Below are 22,737 nucleotides of genomic sequence, written 5' to 3'. Positions count from 1 at the left end.
ATATAAAGGGACATAATCAGCTGGCACAGTCCTTCCCCTCAACTTTTGTCAACAGCAGACACCAGCGTTGAGTCCCTGGTATGGCATCATTCCCTTTACAGACCAGCCAGCCACCTGGTAGGTTTGTTACTGGGCAGTCAGCGCTGGGCCGGCAGCAGGGCCGGTGGTCCTCGGTTCTTGGCTTTGCATTAATGAAGAACCAGAAACCAAAGTACAGTTAAAATTGAAACTTTATTGTGAAGAGCGCAGGAGGGATTTAAGGAAAAGGGGGAAGGAAAATGCAGCGCACTGTCCAAGAACGGGTCTGATCCTAGGCAGGGTGGGACCCTGGCCAAACTCCTAGAGCAGGGGGCCCCACACATGTCTGCCTGGAGCTTTTTATCTACTCATTTTGCATAAACATAAGCTACTTGTCTAAGCCTTTGATTGGCATCTAGGTATGACTTCCTAATTTTGTTACTGCGCATGTTTTTTCCAATAATGCAGGCCGAAAAGCCCATGGGGGAGTTAAAACCGCAATGTAAATGTTATTTTAATGCTATGCTAATAACTATTAGGTTAACTCTGGGTTAATGTACTATAGTTATGTGCATGCTGCAAACAGTGGAAAGTCCCTACCCACAAGCTGTGGTCAAAATGTGTGGAAGTTTATCCTGTTCTGACCGCCAAATGGGTGTTCCATGGGCGGGCTAGGGTGGGTCAAGATGGGCCTGGGACATGTCTTTGTGGGCAACCAGATCTGTAATATTCTGTCTTCCTTTCTCCTACCTGCTCATGTCTGACTAAAAAGCTGATTACATTGGACCTCTTCTATCACAGATGGGACAGAGAGAGATTCATCATTACAAGTATAGATAAATATTCTAGAAATAGATTTTCTTTTCCTGCCCATAATGCTTTTGCCAGCATCTTAACTAGAGACAAACAGAATGCTTTATCCACCATTATGGCATCTGTAGTGGATTGAATGTCCCCCCAAACTCATTGAAGCTTGAATTGTCCTCCAAATTTTATGTATTAGAAACTTGGCCCCCACTATGACTGTTGGAAGGGTGGGAAATCCTATTATGGCAATTGAAAGGTGGGGACTTGGGGAGGTGATTAGATTGTTGGACCATGCCACAGAGAATTGTCCTCCAAATTTTATGTATTAGAAACTTGGCCCCCACTATGACTGTTGGAAGGGTGAAAAATCCTATTATGGCAATTGAAAGGTGGGGACTTGGGGAGGTGATTAGATTGTTGGACCATGCCACAGTGAATGGATTAAAATGGTGGTCATGGGCCTGGTTCTGAGGACTTTAAAAGGAGAGCAGTGAGACTCCCTTTCTGCTCCTCCAGTTTTCTGCCATGTGAGACACTTGGGTCATTGTCACCACCTCCAAGAGCCTCACCAGATATGTTTCCTGGACTTTGGACTTCCTAGCCTCCAAAACTGTAAGCAATAAATTTTGTTTTCTTTATAAATTACCAAGTTGAAGTATTTTATTATAAGCAACAGAAACGGACTAATAACAGCAACCCACATAGCATAGTGTAGTGTCTAATCAACTAGGTGTCCCATCCTAATTGGGAGAGGAGGAAAGAAGGTATCTCAAGAAATAGGAGGAAGGATTAACTTATCAAGAACATGGCTGTCTGATGAATGACAGGTCATTCCATCCTATCTCCATTCTGAGAAAAGGTTTCCTTATGCAGAGACTGGGGTCAGAAGTCAGAAATCGTTCATGTGGGCTAAAATGAAGGTGTCGGTAGAGCCGTGTTTCTTTTGTAGTCTGTAGGGGATAATGTGTTTCCTTGCCTTTTCCACCTTCTAGAAGCTGCCTGCATTCCTTTGCTCATGGCCCCTTCCTTTACCTTCAAAGCACATCATTGTACCTTCTGCTTCTGTTATCATATCTTCTCTCTTACTCTGACCCTCCTGCCTTCCTCTTATAAGGACCCTTGTTGGGCCTACTAAAATAATCCAGGATAATCTTCCCATCTCAAAAGATCCTTAAATGAAGCCTATCTGCAAAGTGTCTCTTGCTATGTAAGAAAACACATTCACATATTTTAGGGATTAGGACTTGGACATCTTGGGGGACAGGGGCATTATTCTGTCTTCCACATCATTTTATTGGCATCATTGGATGTATCAACTTCTTTTTTCTCCTTTAATTTGTTCATACAATGCATTTTGTCATTAGATTTCTTAATGTTCTTCCAACATTAGGAAATCTTTTAACATAATCTATTGTATATATTTTATGTACATTATTAAAATCAGCCTTGTATTTGGAATTTTCATATCTGTAATTACAAATGAAACTAATTAATACTTTTCTTTTTTTCCTGTCTTTATTAGGTTTTATGCTAGTTAGATAAAATTCATTAGAGAGCATAAATAAACTGTATATAAATAAATTGAATAATCATTATTAGTTCAAAAGTTAGCTAAAACTCAGCTATAACCATGTGGGTGTGGTGCCTTTTTAATAGTACATATTTTAAGATATCTTTAGGTCTTATTCTGTTCAAGTTTTCTACTTATTAGTAGAAATTAGTTAAATTTTACTAGGAAACCTACAGTTTCTTCTACCGTGGTTATAGAGTTGCACCTAACAATCACAAAATTCTTTTAAACTCTGGGTCAGTGATTTAATCTTTTGCATTTCTAATGTCTTTATTTTAACTTTTGTTTTCTTTTGTTATTGTTTATCAGGCTTGGGTTTCATTTATCTTTTAGAACCAAATTGTGAATTTAGAAAATCCAGTCTATTATTTTTTTTCGAATTTATCAATTTCAAAGTCTATACTTACTTTTTCTTGAACAAAATTTAACAAGTAATGTTTCACACAAAGCAAATTATAATAACCAAAATATAAAGGAATACTCAAACTGAAAAGAAAAAAAAATCACTCATAATTACAAATCCTATAATCAACTACTGCTAACAAATGTTAGTGTAACTTTACATAGTACCCAAGTGCCTGTTTTTCTGTTTATTCATAGAAATTTTGAAAACAGCATTACATGGTGTATAGAGACAGAGTTTAGTAACACTTTTTCCATCTAAGTATTTCTGGAACATACTGTATTTCTGTCACTAAATATCCCTCTGCAACTTAATCTTAAAATAATGACATTGTATCCCACTAAATTTGTATTCCATTATTTCCACTCCGGACCCAGGGTTACCACCGTTCGATCTCCTCCAATCCCTTTTCCCCTATCCTGCGCCCAAGACTGCGCTCCTTCAGTCCGCTCAACCGCATCCCCAGCCCGCTAGTCCCGCACTACATTTCCCAGACGCCTCCACGGGCGGGCCCAGCCCCTACCAGGCGTGTCGGGCCCGGCCCGAGGACCTGGCTGCGGCATCACTGCGTTTCCGACCGCAGACCGCACTTCCCGGCGGTCCCCAGGTCTGGGAAATGAATTCCCAGCCCAAACGTGGGCACCCAGCTCTATCGGTATTGTAGCCCCCAGGGCTGAAACTCCCAGGTCCGGGGAAAGTAATTCGTGGCGTGGCAGGGAGTCATCCTCTCCCGACCCATGCTCAGAGCGCGGCTCCTTGTAGGGAGAGCTCCGGTCGGTGTGCTCTCCCGATTCTAACTGCTTCGAGGCTTCTAGCCAACCCCTGTTTGGGATGAGAACTGTTGCGGCCTCGGGACGTCCTGGACGCGGGCCGTCCCTCCCCTTCCCCGATTTGGGGCTTCGTTCCCCAGAATCCAGCACGGCCCCACAACTTCGTACTACCCATCTGCGGCTGCCTACCCTCGGCTTGTCGCCTAGGAGGGTTCTCTGGCGCGACTGGGTTTCACTGAAGGCTCGGAACAGGAACCCACGCTAGGCAGGAACGTTTGTTGTGCGGACCCAGGCCCGCTCCCTCCCCACCCCCCTCCCCACCCCCCGACTACCTTTCCCAGAGTGCTCCGCGGCCCGTGTCCCTCTTCCTGCAGAAGTTGGCTGGCGGGTGGTGAGTTGGCTGGAGTTGGGACGCAAAGAGTGGGGGCGTGTGGGCCGGCATAGCTCCCTGGTTTGGGACGAACTCGACCAGACCGGACTCCGAAGAAGTAGACGGTGAGGAGTCCTGGCAAGGCTGGGGTCTCTGTGGAGTTTTAAATATAAGCAACTTATGGGTTGTCCGGGCTGCGTGCCCGCTCTTCGTAAATAAAGGACGCCGAGGCAGTGGGTGACACCCAGCGATTGGGCCGGGTGGGGGGTGTCGGGGCCGTGCCATCGAAGTGTCGAGGTTTCCAGTCCCCGCTAGGTAAAAAGCGGTATCAGGGCCGCACGCCTGCATGGGGTGGGTGTGATTTGAGGATGGCGCTGGAGCGGGAGGGAGTGTTTGGAAGTCGAGGATGTACAACAGCTGTGTTTTGCCTGGGCAAAAAGTCCGCGCCATACTCCCTGGACGTGGATCGTGCGCCCGGCGTCCGGCGCTCTGCGATCAGTGCCTGCGGGGCCGTGGTGGGGCCCGCTCTGAGCGGGACTCTTGTATGGTTGTGTGTATGTGTGTGTGCGCGCCCCATGTGGCCGCGTTGTCCACTCTGCCTTTGGGAGAGCTGGGAGTGGGTGGGGCGCCCTCTTTGTACTTTCTTGGTCTGCCAGGGTCTGCAGGCGGATAGGTCCTGGGTGTCTACTGCGTTGTGAGCCTTTGTAGCTCCCATTGCATTTTGGAGCCCAGCCAGAGCGGACGCAGCTGTCGCCACTCAGTCTCCAGATTAGTGAATGATATTCCCCCAGGGTTATCTCGGAGGGAGACGGAGCGGGACACGGTTCTAGAACTTAGAGCTGAGGAGGCCCCTCTACAGGGTACTTCAAAAAGTTCATGGAAAGATTTGTATTATCTTTTAATTCCATTTTCCACGAACTGCATGAAGTACCCTCGTATTTCCCCTTCTCTGTTTTTTCACCCTGTAGGCACTGGGGATCTGGGCTGGAGGCCCATAGAGATGTCCCCAGCCTAAAGGATAGGAGTATGGGCCCTTGGCGGGTGGATCCACTGACTTGGTGGAACCATTGACTTGGGCTCAGTGTAAGATGCTGGGCTTGAAAATACCCCAAGTCAGGCTCTTAAGGAAGAAAAAGGCTACAGTCTGGGTGTCTATCCCAGGACTTCTGTCAGGACCCCCTAAGGTCGCCTGCTGTTGTTTTTTATGGTTATGGGTGAGGGATGGTGGAGTTGCAAGCTTCTTTGGCCTCCTTCTCAGTGCCTGGGATGGGGGCAGGGATTTGTTCTGACTTAGCCTCTCTGGGCTTCAGGAAGGGACTGTCGTCTCATGATTTCTTAACGCTTTTCCACCTTTTTCTTCCTCTAAGAACCCAGAAGAGGAAGGAACTACTGTGCATCTAAAGTCATGGCGGAGGTGAGTTGCATTTGCTACTTTCTTTTGGCTTTCAGGATGCTATCCTATTTTAGGACTCTATCCAAAAGATTCCATTAGTGATTTAGAGGAAGAAGAGAGAAGGAAAACGATGTTATGGAGCACTTTTCCTAAACCAGCCCCAGGTTTGTGTGCTTTTTACACTGATTTCATCTAATCTAGAATTTTCCACGTCTCTGGATTTTGTTCATTTTCGGAACAGTCTGGGCAGTAAACATGCTGTAGTAATTTGACAGGGAAGTTGAAGAACAGAATAAGGTTACTCACTTCAGTCTTATTAATTTCTTTTTGTCCCTTCTAGGATAACATGCAATAGCCTTTTTGCTTACATATTATAACAGCTTGGAATGCCTGCCTGCTGTCTTCAGCTCCAGATATTTTTTCCCCAAGATAGAAATAACTTAATTGCCCTCTTTCTAATCATGAAAGTAATGTAGGATTCTTGCAAAAATTGCAAAACTTTAGAAAGTTATTAAGAAAGTTTAAGTCACCTATGGTCTCCCCCATCCAGAGGCAATCACTATTAATATTTTCAAATTATTTTGTCTACACATATGTGTGGGTGTGTTATTTTGTTTTCAGAGTGGGATTATGCTACTAATAGAAACAACTAATTTATTGAGCATGCTCACTTTGAACCACTGATAATTTGAAGTTCTTTACATATGTGACCTTGTTTAATCCACATAACAACCCTGTGACACAGGTATGACTATATTTAATTAATTCTGTGATGCATTTTTTTTTCTTCACATTTCAACGTCTTTCAAATCGTATGTGACCTTGTTTAATCCACATAACAACCCTGTGACACAGGTATGACTATATTTAATTAACTCTGTGATGCATTTTTTTTTCTTCACATTTCAACGTCTTTCAAATCAGGATGGGTTTTACAATTCGTGGCAAGTCATAGTTTCATTGACGGCGTTGTTTTTCTTTCCTGGTGTATAATGTGGCTTTATAAAGTAATGTGGCTTTACAATCAGTGACATCTCGGGTTCGATGAAGTACTGTATTATTCTAAGTTAACAAATGAGGGGATAAGATTTAAGTCAAGTCACTTGCCCCCAAATTACAGTTATTAAATGGTAGTTTCTATATTGACTGTTGATTTCTTTTGCCTGCTTGTCAAAGAATGCTATCTTTTTTGGTTTATTTTAAACCACAGTTTATACATTAAGCATATTTTCTCTTTGTCATTTATATGTTATTTTAGAAATATTTTTTCACAATCTATTGTGTGTTTTTAGATTGAGAATTTTCAAAAATGTATTCAGATAAATCAACTCCTTCTTTAAATTTTCTTCTCCTTATGTCATGCCAGATCTTCCATACCACAGAAGTAGAAAGTCACTCATATTTTCCTAAAGTACTTTTTTCTTTTATTCAAACAATCTAATCTTTAAGATACTCTATCTGGTGTGAGCTAAGACCAGAGAATGTTGACTATAAAATTCCTAATTTGGAGGTTTATTTAGAATATTTTTCTGAGACTTTGGAGTAAACAGTTTTTTTTTTTTTTCCCTTTTTTACTGACTGGTAACGGGATCGCAACCCTCGGTGTTGCGCCCGTACCAGGGACCGGCAACGGGATCGCAACCCTCGGTGTTGCGCCCACACCGTGCTCAGCCAGTGAGCGGGAACCGGTCTCCACATGGGATCCGAACCCTCGGCGGGAGCGCCGCTGCGCTCCCAAGCGGCGCACTCTCCAGTGCACCACCGGGCCGGCCCTGGAGTAAACAGTTTTAAAGAATGGCATGGTATTTGTAGGATGTGAAATTTAGGGATTTTTCCTGCATGTGTCCAGGTGTGGCATTTCCTTTATTAATTCTGGCTAGTCAGTTCTCAAGGATTTCTTTCACTGTAAAGACTAAAGAAATATTGTTTCTGTTCTGGATAAATCTATTTCTTCTTTGTCTATGACTATTCTTCAGAGTTTTGGGAGAACTTTTTGAGTTTGTCTTCACATTTCCATCCAGGCCAGAACCTTCCTGACAATCTCACACCCTCCCTAGCTATTCTCTGCACACTGTGGTGGGGAGGGAGCTTCAGCTTGCCTTGCCCTTCAACCCCTGACTGTTCATTTCTCCCTCTATTTCCTACTCTCCTCAAAGTAGTGATCCATCCAGGCCAGAACCTTCCTGACAATCTCACACCCTCCCTAGCTATTCTCTGCACACTGTAGTGGGGAGGGAGCTTCAGCTTGCCTTGCCCTTCAACCCCTGACTGTTCATTTCTCCCTCTATTTCCTACTCTCCTCAAAGTAGTGAATGCCTTTTGTCTGTATTAGTGGGAGGCAATGCAGTGTGGTATGGGTAAAATCTTAGCTGATTTCTGCCATTTACTAGTTCTGTGACCATGGGCTTCCTTTTAATTTTCTTTGTATAATGTGGTCTACACGATTTGGGGAATATGATGATAATGGAAATTCACTTGAACGTGCACTTACACTGACAACCTGGGGGTCTACCAACTCCTACCTCCTGGTCTCCCCAACATCCAGTGAATTGCCTTATCTCAATGCTTCTTTCCCATTTCTGCTCCTCAAGCTCTTGCCCTATGGCCTCACTGTACTGTCTTGTGCCATATCAGACCTGCAGAAATAGTGCATTGATCTCCTCCTAACTGGGCTCTCTGGCTCCACTTTTACTCCTTAACTGTAAAATAGTCCAGTTATATATATCCTTTATTTTTGTTCAGTGAGTCCCTGTTACTTTCAGGATAAAGCTCTAACTCTTTCACATTCATTGTATATTTACTAAAAAGCATATTCTGTATTTACTAAGCACCAAGTCTAGTACTAAATTTGTAAGGATGATGTGTTTATTCATGGCAGGGATGACACATCACTGAAGACATTTCTGTCCTGGTGGATGTGGAGTTCTTCAATATCCCTTCTCTCTACTCCTTTCTCAGAACCCCCAGATACCCCCATTCGCTGTCTGCTCCACAGACATGCAGGATGCTATTAGTCTCCCTCCCTACCTCCAACTTCTGCTGTTCAGTCTACCTGGAATGCTGTTCAGTCTGTTTTCTGCTCATTGGAATTCTATTCCTTTTTTGAGTCCCAATTAATTTTGAACATGTTACATGAAACTTTCCACATTCCCCTCAACCTAAGTAAGCCACTCTTTTCTCATTTCCTATAGCAAGATTCTGACCCTTCTTTTCAGCCTCATCTCTCTCTGCTCCCTCTCTGACTCCCCGCTAGTCATGTTGAACTACTAACAGTTCCCAGAGTGCACAGTACTATCTCTTGCCTCCATTGCACAAGAAACACAAGAGGGGCACTTATCCCTCACCACCCCTTTCTCTGGGTTGTACTGGACCCAGCTCAAGAACCAGTGTCTATGAAGCCTGAATCAGTCTCCTGGTTGTGCTTTCCTGCACTAAAATCACATTTCTTAATCAGACAGCTTTATAATGTTTTATTTTTGGTAAGTCGTGTTCCTCTACCATAGTCTTCTCTAGGAATGTCTTAGTTGTTCCTGGACTTTGGCTTCTCCGTATAAATTTTAGAATTGACTGGTAAAGTTCCATAGAAATATAGCTGGGATGTTGATTCATACCACATTAAATCTTTGATTGGTTTGGGGAAGGTTAACATTTTTTTTTACAGATTGAGTCTTCCTCTCTCTCTTAAATGACTTATTTGGGTCTTGTGTAATGGTTTTCAATAAAATTTTATAATTAGATTCATACATCTTTTGTTAATTTTATCCCTAGGTCTTTTTATACTTTGTGTTTTTCTTAAAGGGCGTTCATTTTTAAATAGAATTTCTCATTGTTTCTGGTATATAGACATGCACTTGATTTTTAGATGTTGATTTTATGTCCATCCAACTTACTGAACTCTCATTTATCCTAACATCTTATGGATTCTTTTGGATTTGAGTTTACCTAACTAGATGAATAAGGACACTTTTTGTCTGTAAATCATTGTACTATCTGTAAATGTGGATTTTTTTCCTTCTTTTTTCAACCCTTATTTAGTTCTAATTCTTGACTTAGTGCACTGGCTCCACCTCCCAGAACTGTATTGAGTGGTGAATACGGGCACCCTTGTCTTATTCCAGTTTTAGAGGAGATACTTTTGACATTTTACATTCACTTATAACACTTGCTGTTGTCTTTTTGTTGATGTCCTTTTTCAGATTAGGAACATTGCTTTTTATTCCTAATTTGCTCTTCAGTTTTTATCACGAACCAATATTACATTTTTTTATAATGCCTTTTCTACATCTCCTGAGATGATCATAGAGGTAATGTAACTAATAACTTTAATTGATTTCTAATATCATATATACCTTGTTTTTTTGGGAAAAGCCTAACTTGGCCATGTTATATTAGGATTTTTTTTTTCTTTTTTTTACATATTACTGGATTCAGTTTGCTAATAATTTATTTAGAATTTTATATTTGTGGCATGTATAAGATTGGCCTGTAATTTTAGTTCTTTGTAATATCTTTGTACAAGTTACTCTGTGTCAGGGGTCAGCAAACTTTGGCCCTGGCCTGCTAGCGAAGAATGTTTTCTACATTTTTAAATGGTTGGGGAAAAAAATCAAAAGAATAATCGTATTTTATGACACACAAAAATTACATGAAGTTCAGATTTAAGCGTCCATAAATAAAGCTTTATTGGAGCTTTGCCACACTCATTTGTTTATGTAATGTCTATGGCTGCTTCTGTGCTGCAATGACAGAGTTGAGGAGTTGCAAAAGATGTGGTGTGTCCCACAGAGCCTAAATATTTACTACGTGGCCCTGTACAGAGAAAGATTACTGACCTCTGGTCTAGCCTCATAAAATATGTCAAAGAGTGTTCCTTTCTTTTTTCTTTTTCCCATGGTAGGGTTGGGGAGGCTTCACGTGTGGTGTTGAATTAATCACAATCTTCACTTCATGGCATGTTGTTATCACTGGTGTTAGTTAGCAAGGCAGTTTTCTTCTTCTGATTATTTGTCTATTCCTTGTCATCTGTTTCATTTACCATCCCCACCACGATAGGCAATCCTGTTACTGTGCATCTTTTTCTTAGTATGTACTCATGCAAAATGTTTTTCTCTTGTGTTAGGCCCAGTATGGTCAGTTTCTAAATCCTCCATGTATGACTGAGAAAAATGTTATTAGAATTAGGTGTATTGTTCTATATATAGCCATTAGGTCAATATTATTAATTTTGTTATTTAAATATTGTCTTTTAACTGACTTTTTGTCTGTTGTATCTGTTATTTCAAGTGTTGTGTTAAAATCTCCATTATGATTAGGGTTTGTCTATTTGTCATAAGTTTATACTTATGTTTATGTATGTGTATATAATATATATGTATTGTTTATTAGGTATGCATACAAGTTATCTTTTTTAACTTTTACTTCTAGTCTCTCTGAATATTTGTGTTTCAGATGTGTCTCTTGTAAATAGCATATAGCAGGGCTTGGTTTTGAAAACTTTGACCAACTTTGTCTTTTAATGAGAGTATTTATTTACAGTGGTTTAATTATTGATATAATTGAAAATACCATTTTTGTGCCTTTTAGTCTACCTTTTTTATACTTTATTGTCTCATTTCATTTTACTCTCTGTGAGTTTGAAAGTTATAAATATTTGTATTTATTTAGTGGTTACCTTAGAAGTTTTAACACACTTTATTTTATTTTTTATTTTTATTTTTATTTATTTTTTTGTCCTTTTTGAGACCGGCCGCACCGCGCTCAGCCAGTGAGCGCTGTGAGCGCACCGGTCATCCTTATATAGGATCCGAACCCGCGGCGGGAGCACTGCTGCACTCCCAGCACCACACTCTCCTGAGTGTGCCACGGGCTCGGCCCTAACACACTTTATTGATTTAGCAATGTCAAGACTGAAGAATATCTTTATGCTCTTGCTGAATAGGTCAAGGAACTCTAGGATATTCTAACTGATCAAACAACTTACTTACATTGTTGTCAGGTAATTTCCTTCCATTATTTTTTTTAACCCATAAGACATTTTTATTGTTTTTATACATTGAATGTTAACTTAGATTATCCATGTAATTACCACTTTGCCATTCTTTTTTATATCTCAAATCCTTCATCTGTGATCATTTTCCTTTAGATGGAAGTACATACTTCAGTGAATTTTTCTCTGTTTTTGGTTTCTTGAAAATGTCTTTATTTGCCCTCATTTGTGAAAGATAATTTTCTCTCAGCACAGAGGTATTCTATTGTCTTCTGATTTTCATTGTTATTATTGAATTATCATCTGTCAGTCAGACTGTTGTTCTTTTGTAGAGAATCTGTCTTTAATCCCAAATGGCTTTTATCATATTCTCGCTGTATTTAGTGCTCTGCAGTTTGGGCATGGTTTTTTCTAGGTATGGATTTCTTTTTATTTATTCTGTCACTTATCGGGCTTCCTGAATCTGAATAATGCTTTTTCCAGTTCTGAAAATTTCTTAGCTTTTATGTCTTCGAATACTGCCTTTTTCTCAATTCTTTCTCCTTTTTCCTTCTAGAATTCTAGGTAGTTGTTCTTGATAGCGTTCTTCTTAATCCTAATCTCTTTTTTGTACATTTTTCAGTCCAATAATTTGTATCTTTAGAGATATTTATTCCAGCCATTGTATGATTCAAATATTATGGTTTTTGTTCTACAAATATTGATTTTTTTTCTTTTAATCTACCTGTCATTTTTGTGAAGTTTTGTTTTGTACTACCTTACCTCTTTTTAGAAAACATGTAATATGCCTGTTTCATATTCTTTGGCATTATCTATGATTTCTCACCCCCACACCAACATTTTATTATGGAAATTTTCAAATATAATGAAAAGTTGAAACAATTGCATGACTGATTTTCCTGACTCTTTGTTCATGGAACTATGCCTCTTTGCCTGTTTCATTTTAATTTTTTAAATTAAATCAAAGTTTTATTTAGGCAAAATTCACACTATATACAGTCAATCATTTTAAAGTTCAGTGGTATTTAGTGCTATTTAATTTTTGACTCTTAGATCATTTTCCTTGGAATTCTACCCATGGATTCTTGAGGCTTGGTTGAGGCTGTTCCTCTAGGGCAGATCTGTGTTTGCTTCTACCAGGATCACTGCCAAACCAGAAAGAACCTTCTTAAAGTAAATTCATAGATGGCATGTTTTTTAGATCCACCCAGTAGTGTAAATGTGAGCTGAAGACCTGTGTGAGGGCTGGTTTTTGATTACATTTCCTCAGGAGAAAATGTTTCCCTTCCACCAGCTGCCAAAGTTCAAATCAAGCAATTTTACTTGTGGCCCACAAGAATGGGAGTGCTACTTCTAGTTTCCCCTTACTCTGGGGGTGTGGTCCCAGGGGTCCCAGGTCTGTGCAGTGTAGAACCACATAGACTCCCATCTTGGCCAGCTGTAGACTTGGTCTCCTCTCACCCTGCTCCTTAAGATCCTGAATGTCAAAGTTCATGGGCATCTTAGCTCAGCAGACATTCTCTGTCCAAAATAAACTTCAGTGGCTTGGCATATCCCTCTCAATTCCCATTTTAACTTAGTTTTATAGTCTCTGAAGACTCCTTTCCTTTTTTGTCAGCTCATCATTGTGTTCCAAAATATTTTCAATATTCAGTCCATTATTTTTCAGCTGGTGATTTGGTCATGGTATCCAGTCTCCCACAAAGCCTGATGTCCTGTGATTGTCTCTATTTTTTGTCTCCCTTACTCTAAGCTCTTTACGGAAGATACAGATCAGAATTATCTGTTCCCAGTGCACACACAGAATCAGAGTCAAGGGGAATTTTGATTGGTATTTTGGGTAAAAGAACTTTTTTGGCATAGCTTCTTCTCTCTTCCTGTTTCCTCTGCCTTTGATTTCCCCTTATAGAGTGCTAGTGCTCTGCAGTGACACAGAGCAGACCAAACATATTCTGCTTCCCTAAGTGCAGGGCCCAGCTGAGGTTTCATTCAAAGGATCAGGGAATGCCTGGCTTCATCAGCAAGAGCCAGAAGTAGAAGACAACCAGCTGCACACTTGGAGAAATCTAAATGCAGAACCCAGCAGTGCCACTGCTAACTAACTGCAAATTTGAGTAAATGACTTCAATTCTCCAAGCTAAAGTTTCCTTTGAATTAGGATTCATGGGCTTTTCGTGAGGATTAATACATGTAAGTCACCAGGAACTTACAATGCTTGAAGCACAATAATTGTAGTTGAGATGCAGTGAATACTGCACTATCAGCAGTAAGGCTGGGGGTAGTAGCAAGAGGGAATGTAAGGCAGAAAAGCCTTGGACGATCTTGGTTTGGAACCAGGATATGCAGGGATTCTGTGAGCTGTGATTTCACGTAAAGCCACTGCAACATGCATCCAGGTAGTTGAGTTCTGCTGAGGCTGCTCAGGACCTGCTGATCCTGGTGGGGTTGTCTGGCTCAGTATTGGTGGTTCTGGACAGGGCCTTTGTGGAAAGAAGTTTTGGTTTCAGTTCTGAGGAACCCAGTTCTGGGATATGGGAACAAAGATAGGGAGGTAGCTGATAGAGTCAGTTCCTGGGGAGGAATTCCTAGAGGCCTCTGTTGCAGAAACCTTTCTCCAGTGCTCGGCCTGCTCAGATGTCCTGTGCTTATGGTCCCGAGGGCCCTGTCAGGTTTTTGAAATGCTTCAATTATTGAGGGGCTCAGTGTCTTCCAGGTGGTAGAAAAAAGGTCTTCCCAGGACCCGTCAGAGTGGGCCCTCTGGGCTCAGATCAGCTCCTGACAGTGGGGAAGTTGTTTCTTCTACATCCATTATGCTATGTTTCAATTCCCTGGGGTTCAAGGAGGCAAAAGTTTGTTCATTCTCCCTCAAATCTCTTAGAGAAACAGACCTAGTGTGTGTGAAGCAGTAATGGGAGGGTAGGAGGAATTCATTCTCAAGTCTTTTGGGGACTCAGAGGTCAGTGTGGTGACTCTGGGCCGGTTTTTCTTCCTCTTTTGTTTTCTCTAGGACAAAACCAGGATAGAAATTTTTTAATACTAAAAGCCATTATCTACATGAGTTAGTATCTCTCATCTGCTTCATTAAATGCATTCTTCTTATTTTGGAATATTTGAACAGATTTCTTTTTTCCTGAAACTTTCTGCCTCTCTGCACCCCTTAGGAACTTCTTCCCCAGATCTTCCCATTCCAGTCAGCGATGCTACCAAAGGCTGCCATCCCTTAAGTGTCCCTTTGTTCTCCAGCGAATTTTTAGGTATTCATCAGCAAACACTTAGCATTGCTTAAGAGCATATCCTACAGCCAAGAATACCGATGGAGTGAGAAAACCGACCCTTGGTGGAAATTTTATACCTCCCTTCTTAGAGCTGTGATTTGATGAAGTGGAAGTACGTGGTTAAGTGTGATCACATATTGCAAACTTAGGTTTGTAAGACAAGAAGGGAATTGATGTTGATTTGTTGCAGTCTTAGTATGTGCTAATATCTCAAGCTTTCTGAGGTTTTTAGGACTGGTGATATTATAGATTGACTGTATGGAGTTATGGGATATTCCCAAAGAGTCTTGCCAGATGGATACCAGTAAGTAGGTCCCTTTTGAACATGTATAATGTGTGCTCTCCTTGGGTCACATTGTTGTGAGTCTGGGTTTTTCTACAGTTCTTGTAGCTCGGGAACAAGGAGAGTATAGTTAGGGACAATTTCTGGTAACAGGAACAATTTAGCCAGATGTGTAAATTATTGAGAAATAATGACTCTCTGAACTACATACAAAAGAACCTTAGAGAACTTCTCCAACCTACTGCCCCAAAATAAGAACATTGAATACATAAAATGGGATGTTATACAGCCATTAAAAATGATGTCTATTTAAGAATTTGTGGTGACCTGAAAAGGTGATTAGGATTTAATTTTCTGGCGTACTTATGAACCTGGGGTTTTGTTGGGGGGTTTTTTTGAGCCTGAGTTTTTAAGAAATTATTAAATTACATAAATTATATTCAAATCCTATTTTCAGAGATATAGATTTTTTGAGATATTTTTAAATGTTTCAGATTTTTAAAAAATTTTCCTGAATGGGGAGGAGGCAATGAGAAGTGTTGTGTGCCGAACGTAGGGTGCTCTGTATATTACTTGCGTATGCAGTTTCATTTAATTGGGAAATACCATTTGTCTGGGCTTTGTTTATACTCTGAGATGTGAGTGAATACTGGAAATGCCCAGAGGTTACTTGACTGATCACCCTTGTTTCCACACTGACCCATCCATGTTGAAGGGTCCAGCACAGGCTGTTTTCACAATGGAGCTCCCCTACTGAATTGCTTTCTCTATTTTCTTTTGTCTTAAAGATTTTTGTTCATTTATTTCACAAATAGTATATTTGTTTGTGGTTTCAGGGCTTTCAGTTCAAAGATGTGGTCATTTACTTCTCTCAAAAGGAGTGGGAATGTTTGCACTCTGCTCAGAAGGATTTGTACAGAGATGTAATGTTGGAGAATTACAACAACTTGATCTCACTGGGTAAGTTTGTCTACCCTCCAAAATTACGAATTGGCCTTCTGGAATTTTTATGTTCTTTGATGTGAATTTTTTCTGAAGGCTTTTCAAGCACCTGGCTGAATTACAGGTTGAGGATCCACTATCCGAAATGCATGGGATCAGAAGTGTTTCAGACTTCAGATATTTTCAAATTTTGGAATATTTGCATATACATACTGATTGAGCATCCCTAATCTGGAAATCCAAAATGCTCACATGATTATTTTCTTTGAGCATGACCTGTGAGTGTCATGTCAACACTCAAAAGGTTTTGGATTTTAGAGCCTTTTGGATTTTCAGATTAGGGATGCTCTCAACCTGTAATGATTCTTGCTTACCAAAGAATGGTTTGTCCCTTGTGAAGTTGGAAATGGGCTGCTCCATTAGGCATCTTACCTTTCCCGTTCCTCTGACCTTCACTCCTTCTTCTGACCCTTAATCTACTTGCTTTTGATAATCATATACTGATTTTAATTCTAAAACCCACAACATAACCTTGTCCCTTTTGTTCCTTGAGCAGGACTTTCTGATAGTAAGCCATGTGTCATCTCATTATTGGAGCAGGGGAAAGATCCCTGGATGGTTAAGAGGAAGGAGACAAAAGACTGGTGTCCAGGTGAGTGATGAATCATATTGGGGAAACCATGATAGGTAGTCACCCAGCTGGCCTTTGAGAAGAAACACTTCTGAGATGTTGGTAGGAAAGCTCCCTAAAAAGGCCTGAGATCTGGGGAAGAAAGTAAGGATGTTTCTTACTCCTCTTACCACTCTCTTGCTCCCCTTCTATCATACTGCCCTCTCACTTCAGAGAGGAAGTGCCCTCCTCTTTCCCCCTGTTACAGCCATTTTACCTGTACTTTGGGTTCAGTTTTGTCCCGACTTTTAAAAACAGCTTTTTCGATATATAATTCACACATAAAATTCATCCATTTAAAGTGTACAGTTCAGTGGCTTTTCGTATTTTCACAGAGTTGTGGAACCATCACAACAGTCCAATTGTAGAACATTTTCATCACCTCAAAATGAAACTCTTCCCACTAGCAGTCACTTCCCATACTCAGTCCTAAGCAACTGCTGATCTACTTTCTGTCCACATAGTTTTGCATATTCTGAACATCTTATACTAATGATACCACACACTGTTTAGTGTTTAATGACTGGCTTCTTTCACTTAGCAGAATGTTTTCAAGGTTCATCTATATCGTAGCATGTACCACGACCTCATCCTTTTATATTGCCAAATAGTATTCCATGGTATAGATATATCACATTTTATTTATCCATTCATAAATGTGAACATTTGAGTTGTAGCTACTTTTATTTTGTTTTATTTTTATTTTTCTTTTTTGGCAGCTTGCTGGTTCTACTTTTAGTCTATTAAAAATAATACTGTGTTTTAGTCTGTTTTGTGTTGCTATAACAGAAATACCTGAGACTGGGTAATATATAAGGAAAAGAGGTTTATTTGGCTTACAATTCTGGGACAGCTGCATCTGGCACTGGCCTCAGGCTGCTTCTACTCATGGCGGAAAGCATCAGGCAGGTGGCAGGTACAAGCAGATCACATGGAGAGAGGAAGCAAGAGAGAGAGAGAGAAGGTGCCAGGGTCTTTTTAAGCAACAAGCTCTCGTGGGAACTAAGAGAGCGAGAACTCACTCATTACTCCTCCCTCCCCCAGGGAGAGCATTAATCCATTCATGAGGGATCCACCCCCATGACTCAATCAGTTTCCAACACTGCCACATTGGAGATCAAATTTCCACATGAGTTTTGGAGGGGACAACACATCCAAACTCCATCATACTGTTATGAATATTTGTATACAGGTTCCCTTCTATTCTTAGATTGTTGGATATTTTTGCTATGAAAGGATTTTAGAATACTTTTGTCAGTTGCTTTTTCTGCATCTATTGACATATCCTGTGGTTTATGTCCACTGGGGACCATCTATTCCACCATCTTGATTAGATCCTCTCAAAAACATTTTATAAAAAAATATTTTAAAAGATGAGAGTTCTGTATCCTAATTGCGCTTGTTTCATCACCTCAAAATGAAACTCTTCCCACTAGCAGTCACTTCCCATGCTCAGTCCTAAGCAACTGCTGCTCTACTTTCTGTCCACATAGTTTTGCATATTCTGAACCACTGGGGACCATCTATTCCACCATCTTGATTAGATCCTCTCAAAAACATTTTATAAAAAAATATTTTAAAAGATGAGAGTTCTGTATCCTAATTGCGCTTGTTTCATCACCTCAAAATGAAACTCTTCCCACTAGCAGTCACTTCCCATGCTCAGTCCTAAGCAACTGCTGCTCTACTTTCTGTCCACATAGTTTTGCATATTCTGAACCACTGGGGACCATCTATTCCACCATCTTGATTAGATCCTCTCAAAAACATTTTATAAAAAAATATTTTAAAAGATGAGAGTTCTGTATCCTAATTGCGCTTGTTTCATCACCTCAAAATGAAACTCTTCCCACTAGCAGTCACTTCCCATGCTCAGTCCTAAGCAACTGCTGCTCTACTTTCTGTCCACATAGTTTTGCATATTCTGAACCACTGGGGACCATCTATTCCACCATCTTGATTAGATCCTCTCAAAAACATTTTATAAAAAAATATTTTAAAAGATGAGAGTTCTGTATCCTAATTGCGCTTGTTTCATCACCTCAAAATGAAACTCTTCCCACTAGCAGTCACTTCCCATGCTCAGTCCTAAGCAACTGCTGCTCTACTTTCTGTCCACATAGTTTTGCATATTCTGAACCACTGGGGACCATCTATTCCACCATCTTGATTAGATCCTCTCAAAAACATTTTATAAAAAAATATTTTAAAAGATGAGAGTTCTGTATCCTAATTGCGCTTGTTTCATCACCTCAAAATGAAACTCTTCCCACTAGCAGTCACTTCCCATGCTCAGTCCTAAGCAACTGCTGCTCTACTTTCTGTCCACATAGTTTTGCATATTCTGAACCACTGGGGACCATCTATTCCACCATCTTGATTAGATCCTCTCAAAAACATTTTATAAAAAAATATTTTAAAAGATGAGAGTTCTGTATCCTAATTGCGCTTGTTTCATCACCTCAAAATGAAACTCTTCCCACTAGCAGTCACTTCCCATGCTCAGTCCTAAGCAACTGCTGCTCTACTTTCTGTCCACATAGTTTTGCATATTCTGAACCACTGGGGACCATCTATTCCACCATCTTGATTAGATCCTCTCAAAAACATTTTATAAAAAAATATTTTAAAAGATGAGAGTTCTGTATCCTAATTGCGCTTGTTTCATCACCTCAAAATGAAACTCTTCCCACTAGCAGTCACTTCCCATGCTCAGTCCTAAGCAACTGCTGCTCTACTTTCTGTCCACATAGTTTTGCATATTCTGAACAAGCGCAATTAGGATACAGAACTCTCATCTTTTAAAATATTTTTTTATAAAATGTTTTTGAGAGGATCTAATCAAGATGGTGGAATAGATGGTCCCCAGTGTCACTCTCTCCCGCAAATCAACCAAATTTACAACTATAAAAATCTAACATCAGCTAAGCTGGGGCCGCTGGAGCTGAGGGGAAGAAGAGGAGAGACCTACGGAGTTCATGAAGGCAGGAGAAACTACGATGAGAGAAAGGAAAAGCTGCTCTGAGCATTTCGGGCCATGGCTGCTTTAAGGCTGGAGCTGCTGAGTGCATGGAGCAGGAGCCGGCAGGAGCTGGCAGAAGCCACAGCTGTGCCCTTCAGATGGAGTTGCTTGGAGCGGGCAGGAGAGAAGAGGGCCTTGGTGGCCCACAGGACAGCAAGACCAATAATAGGTTTCCCATGGACCCACACAGGAGCGAGGAGCCAGAAGAACTGAAAAACGGGAGCCATTCAGAGGCTGGTAAGTCATCGCAAGGGACCAGCACAGGGCCCATCCCATGGGAAGTGTTTGGAGCACGGCAGTGGGGGAGACAGGCCCACCAGGGGAATACTGAGACACAGCAAGGACAGCCAACCTGCCCCCCAATCAGCGCAGGACCACTCAGAGGAGACTCGTCAGGAATGCAAAATTGCATGGGGTGCAGTTTGATGAAAAAAACTCAGGCCCAGATCAGAGATTCTACAGAACACATATCCACCAGGTCTCTGGAGAGTGGGAAGTACCTATAAGATCAACCATTAAACCCTGACTGCACAAAAAGCCTTCCGTAGGGAAGCAGCAGCAAAGTAGCAATTTAAACAACCATACAGCTCAAGTATTGGTCCCCACAGGAAGTTCCCCCATGTTAGCAGCAAAGGACAAAAAATTAGTTCTGGCCCAGGCATACCACCAGTACCTTGGGGCCTGCCTGGGAACTGGAGGCTTGGATCCGGGGACCAGACCCCACTCGCACTTCCAGGCACAGCACACCAGCACCTCGGGGCCTGCCCAGGGACCCAGGGCATGAAGAAAGGGCCCGGACCACCCTCCCATAACCAGGGCACACTGAACCAGTGCCTTGGGGCCCACCCAGGGACCAAGGGTATGGAGTGGGGCACCGGACCACCCTCTCACAACCAGGCACAGCCTGCCAGCACCTTGGAGCCCACCTTGGAACCCAGGGCATGGAGAAGGGGACCAGATCTCTCTTCCACAACCAGGCATGCCATGCCAGTGCCTTAGGCCCTGCCCAGGGACCTGAGACATCGAAAAGGGGTCTGGACCGCTCTCCCATAACCAGCGCCTGACCAAGCCAGCGCCTTGGGTCCCACCCAGTGACCTGAGGTATGGAGCCAGGGACTGGATCCTCCTCCCACACCAGGCACAAAACGCCAGCAACTCGGGGCACACCTGGGTACCTGAGGCATGGAGAAGGGGACTGGACCCTCCTCCCACAACCAGGCACATGGCACCAGCACCTTGGGGCCTGCCCAGGGACCAGAGGCATGGAGAAGGGGACCAAGCACCCCACAACCAGGCATACTGCCAGTGCCAAGGAGCATACCAAAATCAGCACCTCCATGTGGGTGGCCCACCACAGCCACCACAATAACCATGGCTGCTGCAAAAGCGGCTAGACACCACAACCACCACGCAGATGGTCCTCCAACGACTGAAGTGCGTTCATACAAGAAGAGTCACCAGCAGAGACAAAGGAAAGAAAAGGATGTTTCTTTCCACAAAACCCATTTCAGAGTGACAGAAGAAGCACCTGCTCTATGATAATATTGGGGGACCTGATCACATCTCTCAGCATTGGACAGATCATCTAGGCAAGAGATTAACAGAGTAACCATTATTCTTTCAGAAAGAGAGATGAAATCTAGGGTAATTAGAGGGGGGAGGGGAAGGGAGAAGGGGATGGGGAGGGATTGGACAAGGGGCATAAAGAATAATTACAATTTGTAACAATATGTATGCTAGTAATATTGATTTGATCAACATATCTCAGTGTTCAACCCCCAAAATGTGTATAATCAATTTTGATTCAATAAATAAACAAAAATAAATAAAAAACGTTTTTGAAACTGCTATAATGTTTAGTGAAGTAAAGCCAGACACAGACTTTTAGATTCAGTGCTGTTTCAACTGTATGTAAAGAAAGCTGAAACACATTGGAAGGAAATATAAGAGGGGATGGCGAATAATCTGGGAAGGAGCTAGTGTCAGGAAGGATGCTAGGCCTTCTGGAGTTAGTCTTTTTTTCTTGTCTTTTTTCGTGTCCGGCAATGGATCGCAACCCTCAGTGTCGCGCCCGTACCGGACCGGGACTGGCAACGGGATCGCAACCCTCGGCGCTGCGCCCGCACCTCGCTCAGCCAGTGAGCGGGAACCGGTCTGTATGTGGGATCGAAACCTCGGCGGGAGCACCGCCGCGCTCCCAAGCGGCACACTGTAGCAGTGCGCCACCGGGCCGGCCCTGGAGTTAGTCTTAATTGACCTTTTAGGGGAAAATGAGAGACTGTCTTAGTAACAGGCTCCTCCTGAGAATGGTATATCTGGTGAGAAAGAAGGGGCTCAGTGTGATCATGTTTTGAGGCTCAGTTTCTCTGTGGGCCTTTCCTTGAATCTGGATAGGCAGTCCTGAGACTAGAAAGAGCTATTCTTACCAGTAGCCTGCAGACAACTTAAGGCCTAACTTAAATCCCTAATCATCGAGAACTCTGCAGATTTTCTCATTAGATACCTGGCCTGTGCTATGTCTGGAGAAGTGGATATCTTTCTAGGGGAGATGGTTACAGGTGAGGCACTGCTATGAGAGAATAAGAGGGGTGACATTACAAGACTGGAAAGACTTTCCAGATTGTGCCAAATAAGACGAGGCTGGAAGGATCAGTAGTCCGAACCAGAGTGGTGAGAATGTCATATCAAGTAGAAGGAGCCATACGTTGAAGAAATTGAGAACCCATACATTTATGCAGGGTGCCTGCATAATGATCTGGGTGCCCTTGAAGACCTGAACAGAGAGCTGCATCATGCAGGACCTTCTCACCAAGTCCAGGAGTTTGGATTTTTTTCTTGACACTGGGCAGTCATTGAAGGGATTTAAACAAGGTAGGGCCATGATTGGATTGAACTGAAATGCCTGTAGTGTTCTGTAGAGCGTGAATCAGAAGATTGCATGAGTAAAAATGGTGAAACTAGTTAGGAGACTGTTTTGGAGGCCTGAGTAATTTGGTCATGTGCTGGAATGAGACTGTGGAGTAAAGATTAGACAGATTGAAGATCGATTTAGGGAAATGGTTCTTTAGCACTGATTGCATAGGATAGGAGCAAGAGGAGCATTCTTGATGGATATTATGTTTCTGATTTGAGTATTCCTATAAGGTCCATATTTATGATTTGGTCCATTCTTTTTTTTTTTTTTTTTGTCTTTTGTCTTTTTCCGTGTCCAGCAACGGATCACAACCC

General features: G+C 41.9%; 1 protein-coding gene across 1 annotated transcript in view; it reads left to right on the top strand.

The window, feature by feature from the left end:
- ZNF568 (zinc finger protein 568) overlaps positions 1 to 22,737 on the top strand; it is a 79,534-nt gene that overhangs the window by 52,052 nt on the left and 4,745 nt on the right. The window contains exons 5-7 of the mRNA XM_008590727.1: positions 5,306 to 5,352; positions 15,712 to 15,835; positions 16,374 to 16,469. Of these exons, the coding sequence (XP_008588949.1) occupies positions 5,306 to 5,352; positions 15,712 to 15,835; positions 16,374 to 16,469 (267 nt within the window). The remainder of the gene's footprint in view (positions 1 to 5,305; positions 5,353 to 15,711; positions 15,836 to 16,373; positions 16,470 to 22,737) is intronic.

The sequence above is a fragment of the Galeopterus variegatus genome, unplaced genomic scaffold (assembly GCF_000696425.1).
Source record: "Galeopterus variegatus unplaced genomic scaffold, G_variegatus-3.0.2 Scaffold6337, whole genome shotgun sequence".
Taxonomy (NCBI): Eukaryota; Metazoa; Chordata; class Mammalia; order Dermoptera; family Cynocephalidae; genus Galeopterus; species Galeopterus variegatus.
The sequence above is the reverse complement of the archived record's forward strand: the minus strand, read 5'-3'. Positions and strand labels throughout refer to the sequence as shown.